This window comes from Chamaea fasciata, unplaced genomic scaffold (assembly GCF_029207755.1).
Source record: "Chamaea fasciata isolate MVZ Bird 193981 ecotype frontalis unplaced genomic scaffold, bChaFas1.0.hap1 SCAF_12, whole genome shotgun sequence".
Taxonomy (NCBI): Eukaryota; Metazoa; Chordata; class Aves; order Passeriformes; family Sylviidae; genus Chamaea; species Chamaea fasciata.
Window position 1 is genome coordinate 19,829,414 of NW_027094097.1, and position 14,680 is coordinate 19,844,093.

The window sequence follows — 14,680 nt, forward strand, 5'->3', positions numbered from 1 at the left end:
CTGCAATCATACCCCCGCACACAAGGGCCTCAGGTGCAGGATCTCAAAGATTCAATAACAGTTTTGGGTGCAGATTAATGCAAAATACAGTAACAGTACGAATCACCCCAGAACACACATTTTGGTGGAAAACACCAGATCCTGTTAGCCTGGCCTGGAAAATGCTACATTACCATGAGAAACATATTCCTCTTTGCAATAACGACATCAGAAGGGCAGCTTATCAGACACTGTTCCCGGTCCACATTAAGAGCTGGAAATGAAGACGGTCTCCAAGCTATTCACAGCTCAGAATCCTCAGTGGGAGCAATCTGATGACCAGGACAACAGCTACTCCCATACTATTTTCCATTCTGGTTTCTCTTCTAGCCTCCTTCCCTGTGCTCGTCAGTTCAGACTAACAAATGGGGGCCACCACTTCCATCAGCTCTTCTGGAAGGTGGAATGTAACAGGCCAGCTGGGAAGGAGGGCCGGAGCACCTCAGCCCACAGTAGCCCCACGGCCAAACGTGATTCCCAGAGGCCCAAACGTGCGGCCCCCGCGTTTCGGCTGGAGCCACTGTCAATGGACCTGAAGCCAGGAGAGTCTGTGGACATGATGCTGCGAGGCTTCTCCCGCAAGGCGCAGGTGAGGTCCCCACCACGGGCTGAGCTGGGGAAGCATCAGATCCCCTCCCCTGGGCTCGTTCCACAGTCCCTTGACATTTGCCTGGGGAAATGAGCAGGGGCCTTCAAGAAACTGGTTTAAGACCACACGTTTCTGTGGCAGCACCACTTACTTTCCTTGCTGGTCACCATCAGACCAGCTACAGCTTTATTGTGATTCCACAGCCACCAAAACCTAGTGCTGATCCCAAAGTAGGGGTAGAAGGAAATACTGCTCTTTTGGGGCAGACAGCGTTGCATGCTTAGTCAGCAAAGAAGGACAGAGAAATAAGTTAGTAACACTTAGACTAGGAGCCCAAAAAGAAAGTGAATTAAACAAGTGCCAAGTGGTTTTTCTGGGGTAAGCACAGAGTAAACCAAAAGCCATGTGAAGGGGGGGAGTTTCTCACAAGTGCCTTTTGTGCTTAGTGGGGTGCAGTGCTACAGACAGTTGAGTGCAAAATAAATAAGCTGCATCACTGGAAGAAAAGCGGGCAGTGACCATAACTCTGTGGCAGGAATAGGGCGCGTGGTGGGTGGTGGGTGCTGAGCCAATGCTGGGCATTTGCTGGATGCCCTGCCACCACCCCCTGGTGACAAGTGACTCTTGCATGCAGGTGGTGCAGAATTACGCCATCTGCGAAGCTGTCATTGGGACAGGCGGCTCGATGAAGAAGATAATAGAAGCAACCATTACCTGCGAGTTTATTGATCCCACTATAAATATATCAGCCAGAGAATTCTCTTTCCGGGTGGAGAAGGTAAGTGTCTGGATTGCATCCTGGCATTGAACAGCGTAGCTGAGGGCGGGGTGTGCTTGTGTAAAAGCCCCTCTTTACCCTTCCTGAGGCACTTTGTAAAGTGAGGGGAGATGCTTTTAGAGATGAGACTGGTATTTAACGTCCCCAAAGTAAAACTGCAGTTACAGCTGCACTGCCAAGGGGGATCGTGGCCACCTCCAGAGAAATGCCAGTTTCCCTGCTCACGGTAAAGGGAGGTTTCTGAGGATCCTTCAGGGCACGGTGATGTCTGTACACCGATGCTGTAGGAAAGCAGGGAAAAAATGGAGATTCCTGTGAATTCCTCAGACTGACAAGGAAAAACCCAGCATCTCCTGTGTCTCTTTGCCTTCTCTGCTGTTGGCATGAATGCTGTATGGTATAGCTATATGGTATAGCTCTGTGCATTTCCCTAAGCCTCACCTGCTTCAAAGCACCCCCAGACACCCTGCAGCTGCAGTGATGATAACACTGAGGCAGAGCAGGTACCCTTTAGTCTCGGGATCCCAACTCCAGCATCATGCTTCCCTCTCAGTAAGTTGTCTGAAAAAGAGAAGATGTTTCATGACTTGGTTTCTGTAGTTTCAGGCCTCTCCTCTGGTTCCCAGGTTTCCACTCAAGTACAGAATCCCTGGAACAGGCAGTTCCGATGTAATTAGAAGCTTTTCAGCTCTCCCTGATTCTGCCTGGGTTCTGCTTGACGCCACACACGCAAACTGATTTATTGCATACTATGGCACCTATTTGATACCAGTACATGCAGAACTAGTTTCCCAAACTCCCTGGTTTCACTAAACCATGCAGGAAGCCCAGCAGAATGCAGACAAGGAAGGAAGAGCCTAGGCTGATCATAGCTTTGAGACCACAGACACCTTGTCCCTGTAGCAGGGACTGCAGGACGCATCCTGCAGACAAGCTGCTTTATGAGCCAGTCAGGTTGTAAGAAATGGCTGTATGTGAGTGAAGATCATCTAGTGCTGCTCTGCACAACAGAGAGACAAAACTGGAGACAAATGGTCTGGAATCACTTTCTGCTGTAGATCTTGTTCAAGCAGCTGCCTCCTCTCAGGGCCCCATTTGCTCATCTGTACCTGGGAGTGTTTCCCTGTCCCCCAGAGGGTGCTGTGGTTTCTAAACATGAAAAGCATCTGCTGTAAAGAAAAATCTCCTGGAAGTGTAGAAACAAATAAAAAGGGTAAATAGAAATGTGTGCACTTCTGGGACTGAAAACTGCGAGATGCAGCAGAAGCAGGTCTGTGGCTAGCTGAGGTTGTTTTTCCTTGTCTCCTGTTTGTGTAGAAACCCAGTGATGTCCTGACTCTGCAGTACCAGCCTTTGGCTATAAAGAACACCTGCCGGCTGCCACTCGACCTTATGCTCTACTTGGAGCAGCCGTTTCAGGTCTGCAGTGAGGACCAGCAGCCACTCCCACATGGCCAGGTGAGCAGCCCCAGACTCCTGCAGTGGGGTTTGAAGAGGAGGGACGCGGTGATGCACTTCTGTTGGGACGTCCTTAAGTCAAGAAGTTTAATCTGTAGCGTCAGCAGTGGGATGGCCTGAAGTGCATCAGCAGAGCTGCTGAAGGAATCAAAAACTTATCTGAGTTGAGAAGATCCACCCTGGCTCTCAGGCACAAGGAGAAGGGAGCAGGCAACTAGGTCTGGGCAAGCCATGCAGTGAAGGTGTCTCCTGGAAAGCATCCCAGCTCTCCAGCAGCCACCCCTTGTATTGCTGCTGAGCACAGAAACGTGAGCCTGAGGGAATCCTGGACTCGAGTGTGGTGCCCGCAGTCAGACCCTTGCTGTAAAGAAATGAACGATGAACTGAGAAGCCCATGCTGGTGTCACACTTGGAGCATTTACTGGTTCATGCTGTCAGACCTTGGGATGTCATCCCACAGGTGACTAATTACTGTTCATCTGCTTGCAGCCTGTGACAGTGGACGTAGGGCAGACCTGTCACCTCTACATCGCATTCGACCCAGCTTATGGACGGGATTTTAATAGCTGGAAAACAATGAAGATCCTGAAGATAGAAATGGTCAGGGGCCATCCTTATGTGGAGCGTATCACCCTTTGCGGGGAAGCCCACTTCCCAAATCTCCAAATCCAGCCCAGCACCCTGGAATTTGGCTGCATCGTGGCTGGCACGAAACAGGAGCGTTCTCTGGAGATGACCAACTGCAGCCCACTTCCCGTCAAGTACCACTGGTCATTCCAGATGGACGACCATGTGAAGAAGTTGAGGTATGTGCACCTTTGCCCTGTCCTTGAAGCTCTTCTTCCTGGTGTCCTGTTAGTACTTTGCAAAGAACAAAGCTGTTTGCCTAGGAGCTGACAAACTGCTTCTGCCTTGTCCTTGTGCAAATAACACTGACCGGCTGCGGTCAGGCTGGATGCTCAGGGAATAGCTTTGCCACCAATTTGGTGCTCCTTGTGGTTTCCCCTGGGAAGGAAAGCTAGGGCAAAGGCTGCTTTCTCAGACCTCCGTGGCCTGAGGCACTGTCCACCCTGCTGAAGGGCTCCTAGTCCCAGCTGCCACAGTGCTGCTGGAGGCCCTTTTGGCCCCCTTGCTTTGGGATGGGTCCTCTCTGCAGGAGCTGCTCTCTGCTCCTTGCCTTCCTCCCTTGCGCTGTGCTGGAGGACGCCCAGAAAGTCCCAACACCAGAGAAAGAGCTACTTAGCAACTGGGCTGATGCTGAACCTCTTGTTACCTTCCCTTTCCTTCTTTTCTGAGACAACTCCTTTAGTGCCAGGACAAATTCTTTCCCAGGGGTCAGCTTTCAGTGGACACCTTGGATTCCTCACGACCCTCTTTTTGTGACACTTGTTACTCACTTTGACTTTTCCCCACTGCAACATGTCCCTTATAGGTTCTGTACTGCTTGACAGCAGGACTTGTTCATCACATCATCTCCTATCCCTGCCTCTCGCTCCACTACTTTAGAGTGAAAAACATTGTCTGGGCACCATGGTCCTGGGAAGTTGCCTCAAACCATTCATTAAAACTAAAGAGAGTGGAACAGATGATTAGGGATCTCTTGGGGGTTATGATGAGAGAGCGCCTCATGCAGAAATGAAACCCAGCCTCAGATAACAAGCTACAAAGCTAAAGACAGTTTTTCTTTGGGGAGCAGGCACTGAATGCCTGTCTGGGAATGGAGCATCCAGGTTGTGTTTGACTGTGTGGGAAGCACTTGTATCTCAGCAGGGTGACAGGCAGGCACGGCACAACTTTGTCCCTCACGTGGCATTAGAAACACAAGCAGAGTTACCCTGAGCACCTGCTTCAATTTAAAATGGGGAATGTGACCTGAGTCACCCGGGAGTGCTGGAAAATGTCAGCCAACCTCCCCAACACTCTCAGGGCAACATTCCTGATAAATACCTGGTAAAGCCGCAGAGTTTCTGGCGTTGGGCGCTGGGGGGGCTGTGCCGGCTCATCACTGGCTGCGTCTGCCCCTTGGTGCCTCAAATCTCCCCTTTTTCTTGCCTTCCCTGTCTTTTCCTCTCCCACTGTGTTTTTTTGCATCCCCACGAGGTGTGAATCCGTGTCCTCTGTAGTTCCTCACTGCGAGCAGTTGCAGCTGCCTGCACCACTGCTACCTCAGTGTCAGCCCTGGGCCACCTTTAGATGGGACCTGCTCCAGCCTGGATTGGGAAGGGCTGGATCAAACCATTTCTCAGTTCAACGCACCAGCACCCACCCAGGGGCTGCATCCTGAGCAGGAGCTACTGGTGCAGGTGTCCTTTCCTCCCACTGCAGGTCCCTGGTCATAGTTATGTTCTTTTCCAGACATGAGCTTTGCCCACCTAAATTCCAACCCAAACCACCGACGATGGTGTCATTCCGTTTGGATAAGCCGGCAACTCAGTGGAGACGCTTCAGGATTAGAAAAGCGGAGGAGCCAGCCACAGCCCTGGAAGAATCACGGGATCTTGGCCAATCTTCAGGAGCAGAGGTAGATTTTCTTGTACACCTACTGCTTGCGTTACCTCCCTAGCTTGCCACCAACAAGTCCTGCTCGTGCTGACCTCCCTTTTTGCCGCCCTGCTGTCCTGTGCCCTGAGAGCAGGCTGGGCAGCAGGGCCGGTGGCTGGACATGGGGTGTGTGGGAGGGAGAAACAGGAGAGTTTTCCTTGGAGAAACCTGCTCAGATGCTGTGTTGAGTGTGGGTTTTTTGCCTTGTTTTCTTCACAATGTAAGATGAGGCTTTTGTCTGCATCATGATGATAAGACCTCCAGCTTCCTTCCCAGAGCAAGCTGTGATGAGTCCTGATCTCCATGTACCCTCTTCCCAAGCCAGCCAGACGACCTCTTCCCAGATCTCTCTTTTCACCCAAGAGCTGGTATCGCAGTGGTGGCTCTGAAGCTGTCTTACAAAATGAGACTTTGCAAAGTGGCTGTCTCTTCTTCCTAGCATAGAAAATGGCTTGTTTTTCAGGTGCCACCACGTACTTGGGAGAAGTATTACGTCCCACCAGGGTTGGAGGGAGTCACCTTTTTCATGGACTTAGGGTACACTCCCCTCGAAACTGAGAAGGTAAGAAGGAATCTGTCTCACTCCCACTTTTCCAGTGTGGCAAGCAGGGCTGTAGCTCCCAGTCCCACTGGTGGCCATCAGCATTGCCCACAGCGGGGCCTCACATCCCTCCGGACCCATCGCAAAGTGCTGCTGAAGCAACTGGTTGTTAGAGAGGCTGTGCAGGACATGTTGTAGGGCTGCCCAAGGACGCTGTGCAGCACCTATGGAGGGCATTGCTCCCCTTGGACCTCATCAGGTGGTCCATAGGAAATTTTTGCTGGAGCACGTTGAGAAAGCAGCATAGAAATCAGAGCGGGGTGGGGAAAACCTCAGGAGTCAGATGAGCTGGGCTGGAATCCTTCCCTGAGCTCCAAGAGCTCTGGCTCTGAGTCGCCTCCTTTTCTAAAAGCAGTAAGAAATGCTTTTTAAGGGCAAGTTGTGCATCAGAGAGAATTTCTACTGCCAGGACACATCCCAGTTCACTTTAATGTAGTGTATTAATTAATGCATTGATCTGCGAGTATGGGAGAAGATTTTCCCCATGGTGTTACCTCCACTGGTCACTGGCATGGATACAAGATGAGATTAGGATGATTCTGGCTGTATTTGAGGAACAGCCCCCTCTGGCTACAGCTGCACTTTGCTCCAAGAAGCTCTTCTGCATCCATTTCCATGCTCAACACCTCAATCTCTCCTGTCCTCCATCCAGGTTTTCAGTATCCTGCCGGTGTCGGGTGTGCTGCAGCCAGGAGAGACACAGCAGGCCTCCTTCACCTTCTCTGGCCTTCTCGACACCATCGCTCGTGTCACGGCGCTGTGCCACGTGGAGGGAGGCCCCACCTACAAGGTGAAGCTGACCGGGGAGGCCTCACGTGTCAGCTACTTGCTGAGCTCCCGGGAGGTTGACTGCGGCTTACAGGTACCCCACATGTCCCCTGGCACAGCTCCCTGCCCTGCAACCACGGCCAGCGGGTTCCTGCCCGCCTCAGTCCAGGCCTCCCTCCCCTTCCCAGCCCCTTTGTTGGCCTGCGGCTTGGAAGTACAACCTTTGAGGGACAAATCTGGCATCCAAGCTGGCTTCAAATGGTCATCTCCAAGCCTCCCCAAAATGTTGAGAAAGGTACCCTGAGAAACACTGCCTCCTGGGGCAGGCAGGGTCCCAGTGGGGATGCTCTGAGGGACATGTCCCTGAGACATCCCTCTGCTGATCCATTCCCAAAGCCTGACCTCCAAGGAGATGCTCTTGTATAAAGCTCTTGCTTAACCCACACAATAATCAGGGGAAGAATTTGGGCTTCCAGTCACTACAGTTGCAGAGACTGTCCCAGAAGAATCCCCACTTCACTCTCTTTCAGTTGAAAGCCCACAGATATTTTCAGCTGCTGGCCCTGTCTGTGTTGCCCTGTGTGACTTCCTTGTTGCATGTTTGTTGCTTGCCAATACTTGCGTGCAGGTGCCTTTTCTTCTGGAATGCCTGTCTTAGAAATGCACTGACTTTTAGATACAATTCAATGGGGACAAGATCATCGAAGCAAAAGAAAACTGTTCATTAGTAACAATTCAGCTGAGCCGGGTGTGTCTCCCTCCCCGAGAGCCGGGAGCCCAGCACACACACCCCTTTCACCAAAACGGCTTCTTTTATCCCTTTTTTACCCGGCCAGGGTGGTCCCTGTCCTCCTTCCCATCGGATGGTACTCGGGAACTTCCATTCTCTCTGACCGCCAACTCTTCTGTCCCCTCCCCTCTCATCCTACTGCCTTTCAGTCAGGTCTTCAACCCTGCCCCTCTCCCAGCTCACAGCAACACCCAACAACAGGACCTGAACAAATCCAAACAATCCAAACAACAACACGCAAGAACCAACAACTTCCTTTCTTTAACCTCCTAACTCTTGGATTCATCTCACGCACCTCAGTGCCACCTCCTTTGTTTCTCCTGGCAGCTGGTGACCCCTGAGAGCACAGAGGGCCTGTGTCCCCTGGTTCATTTATTACTGGCCCTCACGTGGTCGTCACCACATGTCTGTGTGCTGCCAGAGCTCCCTGGTCCTGTGCGGGTGCCCTGTGCCTGGGGCTTGCCCAGCTTCCCAAGGGCCCGTATCTCCTCCCTGGTCCCTGCTCCCAAGTCTGCTTTCAACCCCGGGAGAGAGGAAGGAAATTCCCAGCCGCAGGCCTGGGTCTGTAACTTCCTGCTCCTGTGCTTTCTCTCCAGATGTTTAATGAAATTCATCACACCACGGTCACCCTGGAGAACACCTGCAATATGGAATTCAACTGGGTGCTAAACCCTAGCACTGCAGACCAGGATCTGCCTGGTGTGTTTCTGGTCAAGCCCACCGCAGTAAGTAGCACAAGTGACTCACCCCAGCCCTGTGTCGGGTGGCCCAGGAGAGCGTTAAAGGGAAAAAAGAGGGGGCGGGGGGGGAAAGGGACAAAAAAGTCAGAGGGGAATACCCCAAACCCAGCCATGAGAGAGAGAAGGGTGTGAGCGATTTCTGCTGGGAGCAGAGAAGGTCAGACAAGTGCTGTCCTGATAGACTCCCCCACGGCCTTGGCTGGCGGGTGGCTCTGCTGTCTCACGGCAGACAGCGGCGGAAGGCACAAGTGTGTTGGTCACTGTCCCGTCCCGCTGTAAGGGGAGCAGAGGAGAATTCTTTTTGATAGATTTCTCGGGCGAAAATAAGGCACAAACGCAGCAAATATTACATCTGGAAATTGGTAAAGAAAGGGTACGGCCCCGACCAGAAGGGGACAGAAAAGAGAGCAGAGAGAGACAATGGGAAACAGAGGGAGTAACAGAAGCCAGGGACAGAGCGGTACCGCTGGAAGCCTGGGGCGCTGTGTCGGCGTCCTGCTCGGCGGCTGGAGCAGGAGCCCGTGTGCGGCCAGCGCCCCGAGCGTGCTGCCGCGGCGGGCTGGGCGCGCTCCGCGCCCGCGGCAGGCGCGGCGGTCCCGCGGGCTGCGGCGTCCGGGCTCCGCAGCTGCGGCTGGGCACGGCCGGCGCGGCGGCTGCTCCCGCGGGGCAACGGCGGAGCGCTGCGGGGCCGTGGCCGGCGGGGAAGCGGCGACAGCGGGGTAGGCAGGCGGGGAAGGAGCGGCTCTGCAGGGAGCCGGGCCCTCCAGGTGCTCCCGGCACGACCACAACCAAAAATGGCGGGGGGAAATTGGCAGCGTTAACTGCTTTTGTGCGCCGAGATTCCTCCCGTAATTCAGCCCTTTTGGGAAGACTTAGTCAGACGGGCAAAGTTTCCCCGGGCTTCGCGGTCTGCCCTCCCCCAAGGGAGAGGTCGCTTGCAGCCCCCCCGAGACGGGGCCTGCCTGCATCTTCTCCTTGCAACCTCCTCCACGCCTGGAGTGTGTTAAGGCTCCCAACGCGACTGCAGCCCCTGTAGTAATTTTTCACCCCGTGTCAGAAAATGGATTTATAACATACGGTGAGGCACAAATAAAAATGGAATTGGTTCCCCACTGCGGCGGTGCGTGTCCTCCCACGGCCGGCTAGCCCCGACACGCCTCCACACGATCTATAGAAATGTGGGATCTTGGCTGCCGACCTGCCCTGCCACGTTGGGAATGCGGAGGAAGAAAGACGGGACTCTCAAGAGGCCTGACTGCAACTTGGGTTTATTGGTAGGAAGGAGGGAGCCCTCAGCCTGCGACCGGTGCTTCAGGGAGACCCTGAATCTCAGGAGGGAGAGGGTTTTATACAGTGGCTGGAAACTCAGGGTGGCTACACATGCAACCAGTGGGGTATAACTGGGGAGTGTCTACTGACGTAACAAGCATTAACATTAAATACCAATGATCCGAAGGAAGGAGGGGAAAGCTTCCAATCCAGCCAGTCGCCAGAGATCTCCCTTCGAAGCTTCTGGACCCGGGGGACAGGCCCTGGGTGACTGGCAGGGTGGGAGGGTTTCCCGACGAATGGTGGACAGGTAACCAAGGCGGGAAAGGTGAACCAAACAGGGGTTGTATGTGGGGCAGGCTGAGGGAGAAGCTTACAATTTGTAACAAAAAGGACCTAAAAATACAACGGCACTGAACCAGGGTACAAAGAACAACTATCTTACATTAAAACTCATGATAAAAACCACACCACCGCACCTCACAGTCACTCTGGGGACCCCGACGGCTGAGATCTCAGGCTGCTGGCGCTGGAGCGTTTCTGAGGGTCGCCTTACCCAGGCTGTGTGATCACACAGGACATTGTCCTTTGCCCTGCCTCCCCACTGCCAGGGCTAAGAACCACTTACATAGCCCTTCAGTAGGCCTGCTGGTCCCTGCCTCCTGCAGCTTTGTGCTGTGCAGAGGCTTTGTGGGGCAGTGAGGGGGCCGGGGAGCAGCGGGGCTGGAGGAGCGATGAGAAAAATTTGCAGCGTCATCCCACCATTTGTCCAAGCTTCTCAGTCCTGCCTGGGTGTCTTTGAGCCGAAGCAGCACTCCTGCCTTTGTCCCTCCTTGCAGTGGGAAGAGGGAGCCGATTTGCTTTCCCATTTCTTCATGCCTGTCCTACAAGGGATGGGAGGAGCTGCTGGCCCTGCTGAGTGCGGGGACTTCTCTTCCATAGCCAAAAAAGCCTTTTCTTGTTGAGGCGGGCTCTTGCTGGCAGAGGGCGAACCCCATGAGCAGCAGAGCTGTGCTCACATCACATCAGGCTGTGCTGGGGCTGCAGGCAGATGAGCTCTTGGGAGGACACACTGCACCCCCGGGTCAGTGGCTCGATCTTTTGGGCACAAGGAAGGTAGGAGGTGTGAGAAGCAAAGCCCACTCATCAGTTAAAATTTCAAGAAAATTTAGTGTGAGACAATAGGAGACAAAGTCAATAAAGCAGAAGGAACAGCACTGCCTGCTAAGCAGAAGGAACAGCACTGCCTGCTTAGCCACACTAGCTGCAGCCAGAGGCACACACCAGTCAACACAACACCCCTTGTATGGCCGGGGTATTGCATCAGCCCAATGCGTATTTACAAGCAGTTCTTTGTATTCCAACGTTTTAACAGAGTTCCTTCTCCGTCCGGCCTTTTTGGAGCATATGCGGTTGTCCTAGTCCTGGTCCTTTGTTACTTTTTGACACATTCAACAGGCTTCAATTCCTTCATTGGCTAAATGTTAATATTACAACAATTCTTCACCAGCATTGGTATCACAACAAAAGAATTGAATTAAAAGAACTCTAAACTTTAGCAAAACTTCTTTTACAAAAGTCAACATTATAAAACATATAGTGTTTACTCTAACAGTTGCAAAAGCCAACACTGTAATGTATTTATCATGATGGTGGTGTGGTTTGATGGCTTCTTCTAGATGAGAACCTGTCTTCTCAGCCTGTCTGTCCCCTGAACCATTCCCCATCAAACTCTGATGCATTCCCTCTCTCTTCTGTCCCTGCAGGGCTCCATTGCACCAGGCGAGACGCAAGAGCTGAATTTTTCTTACGTGCCAGGATTACCAGGAGCTTTCAGCAGGACTTACCACCTCAAAGTGGGTGACCTGGAGCCAGAAAGTATCCGTCTGAAAGGAGAAGCATCCTTTCCCGTGTTTAGTGTGAACCTGCCCTGGAACATCAAAGGTGGGCACTGCCTGTCTGCCTCCAGGAGGGGCCCCTCTGGTTTTGTTCCCTACCATATGCCCACGGGGCAGCTCGTGCCCACCTCCAGCAAGCCTGGAGGGTTGCAGGACTCCCAGACCAACTCAAGCTCTCTGGTTGCTTCATGAGTCTTGAGCAAGGATCCCATGTGGGCTCTGTCCCAGGAACCATCCTGCAGAGCTTGCCAGCACATCTGGCAGGGTTCTGAAGGGTGATGGCTAGACTGAAAGGCTTGGGAAAGCTCTAAGAGAGGCTGGCAGGGCTTCTGGCAGGCTTGGATTTGTGTGACATTGCAGGGGATGAGATGCTCCTCTGTGGGGAGGAAGATGGGTGAGGATGCAGAGAGGAGCAGCAGCATCCACTTTCCATAGATGGCTTGAGGGATTTCTTTCTGGAAGGAACCAGTGTTGGGAGGCAGGGACTTCCCAGCTTTAATGGGATTGGCACTTTGCTCACACTTCTCTTTGTGGATGTTTTCTTCCTTCAGGAAATGAAAAGTATGAGGAGCCATTGGAACGGCATGTAAAACAGCAGCAACAACAAAGTCAAAGGAAAGAATCAGTTGTTGTGACGAAGACTCACAGCCCGAAGACTAAGACCTCGAAGTCTCAGCCCCCAGTGACTCCGACCTCAAAGACTCAGACCTCGAAGACTCGGAATCCGAAGACTGAGAACCGGAAGCCCGGCTTGCTTGGCTCTGGCGATACAGTAAGAACAGCTGCAGCCCAGTTTGGCACATGCCACCCTCTCTGTGTCACCTGAGCCCCTTGCAGCCCACAGCAGCTTCCTGGTGCCCTGATGGCATTTGGGACCTCCCTGCCCACTTTACAGCCATGTGTCACCTCAGCATTGCCCCTAGGGCTGCCACTCTGGTCATGGTCTCTTCTGGTGTTGCACCAGCTTCCTGGCTACCCCAGGGAGAGATCCTGAAGGCCATGCTCAAAGGATGGAGTTGATGGCGCTTTGAAGGAGATGCAGGTCATTTCTGGGGAGTTTGCTGGTCCCAACCCAAGCCCTGTCAGATTTACAGACCTGTACAGTAGGTGCCTGACTGTGCCCTGGGACTGTGCTGGCCGTGCTCATCTCCACGAGGCACCAGCTTCCAAGCTGTGCCTTTCAAGACACAAGGCTTCCAAGGCTTTCCCGGTTCCCTTTCAAGACAGCTTTTGTCCAAGCTGCCTTGGTACTGGCTGGGGGCAAGCAAGGATCTGGAGCTCTGGAAGGTTCCTGGCTTGTCTGTCTGCCCGGCCAGATCAGCTTTGCCAACAGTGGCTGGGCAGGCAAAGATGTGGGAGTGACTTCCCTGGAGATGAGGTCCTGGCTAAGAGCAGGAGGTGTCACGGACACTGAGCAGCCAGACAGGAGGACCCCACAGCCCCTCTCAACGGCAGCAGGGTGGGATCCTTTCTCAGGTGCAAGCTGGGCCTTGGGAAGGACCTTTGCTAAGCAGCCACTGTCTTCCCTTTTCTCAGACAGACACCCAGGCGCAGATAAAGATGGCAGAGAAGGCTGGTTTGGAGGTGCAGCAAAAGCTCTCATCCCATCTCCCGAAGAGCGGGTTTCCTGACAAGGAGCTGCTCCAGAGTCTTATCAAGTGAGTAAGGATTCCCATCCCCATCTCCAGGTGCCCCGTGGGGAACATCCAGCAATGTCTCCTTCTCCTGAGAGCTCCTTGTGTCTGCACAGCTGGGGAATAGCCGGGGACTTCAGAAAGGGTCTGGTCCCGGTGGCTGACAGGCTACATCTGAGCAGAGGAGTGTCCTCCCTTCCCCAGCACCACGCTGAGCTTTGGACTGCTCAGCTCCCCACAGGTGTGGGGTTCTGTCCCTGCAGCTGAGGGGACCCAGCACAGACCTTCAAGCCCTTCCAGGCCGCATAACTTCTGTCCCTGCTGACTAGCTCTAAAAGAGACAACTCCCAGCTGATGTCTTGGTTCCAGCTAACAGAGCACACGAGACGGAGAAGGGAACTGCACATGTCAGCAAACACTTTAAAATGCAGACTCAGATGGCTCGAATCCTGGTGGGGTGGCAGGGCTTATCTAGGTTCCTTGGTCTGTTCCCTTTGCGCCATCATGATGCAGCACAAGCACAGGAGGCTTCCATTCAGGAGGAAGATGCTCTGCAGAACAGATCATGTGATCTGGTTGCAGAACAATGAAGATTTCCGGTGCGGGCAAATCTTTCTTCTAGGCCCTGAGGCAATTTCAGGCTCAGGCTGTACACGAGGCTAAGCAGTTTCATTGAGACCAGTGGAGGCCCAGTGTACTCACCTCTACTGGCTTTTCATGGCAGAGGAGCTGCGACCAGTGTCCATTTTAAACTAATTTTAGTTTCAGCTACCATGGGTAGCTGATAAAACCTAGGACCTGCACTCCTCCTGATTTCCCAAAGTCATTGCCAGGTGATCAGGCCTCGGGTTTCGTATGCTTGAGCTGAGTTTTTACAGCAATGAATACAGAATTATCCCCTTTATTTGTGTCTTCCATCCACTGAAGCTGTAGCCAGGCTGTGGTTTAAGGACTGTCCTTACTCCTTCTTCCAGCATTGAGCCGCTTGAGTATGTCCTGGACCTGGGGTCTGTATTTAAGGGCTGCACTGAGAGACGCACTCTGGAGATCACCAACCCTGGGGAGATGCTTTTGTCCTTCCGGATGGATGTGTCTGTCCTGCAGGACACAGGTAAGCAGTGCTGGAGACACTTCCTGTGGGCTTGAAGAAGGTGTCTCAGACAGATTAGCTTAAACCACTGAATTTGGGGAGGTTTTTGAGCTTTTTCTTCTCAGTGGCCCTGCTGGGAGCTTCAGAGTCTCAATTCTCCTGGCCAGCCATGCCCAGGGACCTGGCCTGCCTGTGACTGCCCTAACGCTTCAGTGCAGGGGCCAGATGGGCTCATCAGCCCGGTCACCTCTCAGCATCTTCTGCCCTTGGCTCCCACCAGCATGAAGTTTCTTTGGGCACTCTGTGGGCTTGTTTTGTGAACCAGTGGGGTCTGCTGTGTTTTGGAAGTGCTTTGTTTGGAGTTCACACTGTCACAGCACTTGTGTTAAGCCTTTATTGAGGAAACAGCCTGTGAGATCCTCTGGTGGATGAAAAGAGGCTTCCAAAAGAGGCCTTGAGGCAAGGCTGTGCTTCCATCACACAGA

General features: G+C 53.1%; 1 protein-coding gene across 1 annotated transcript in view; it reads left to right on the top strand.

The window, feature by feature from the left end:
* The window catches only part of LOC136296091 (hydrocephalus-inducing protein homolog), a 72,457-nt gene that overhangs the window by 30,057 nt on the left and 27,720 nt on the right, over positions 1 to 14,680 (top strand). Inside the window, exons 18-29 of the mRNA XM_066194914.1 lie at positions 370 to 628; positions 1,263 to 1,406; positions 2,724 to 2,864; positions 3,354 to 3,670; positions 5,220 to 5,385; positions 5,869 to 5,967; positions 6,659 to 6,868; positions 8,161 to 8,289; positions 11,340 to 11,517; positions 12,023 to 12,243; positions 13,008 to 13,129; positions 14,080 to 14,216. Of these exons, the coding sequence (XP_066051011.1) occupies positions 370 to 628; positions 1,263 to 1,406; positions 2,724 to 2,864; positions 3,354 to 3,670; positions 5,220 to 5,385; positions 5,869 to 5,967; positions 6,659 to 6,868; positions 8,161 to 8,289; positions 11,340 to 11,517; positions 12,023 to 12,243; positions 13,008 to 13,129; positions 14,080 to 14,216 (2,123 nt within the window). The remainder of the gene's footprint in view (positions 1 to 369; positions 629 to 1,262; positions 1,407 to 2,723; positions 2,865 to 3,353; positions 3,671 to 5,219; positions 5,386 to 5,868; positions 5,968 to 6,658; positions 6,869 to 8,160; positions 8,290 to 11,339; positions 11,518 to 12,022; positions 12,244 to 13,007; positions 13,130 to 14,079; positions 14,217 to 14,680) is intronic.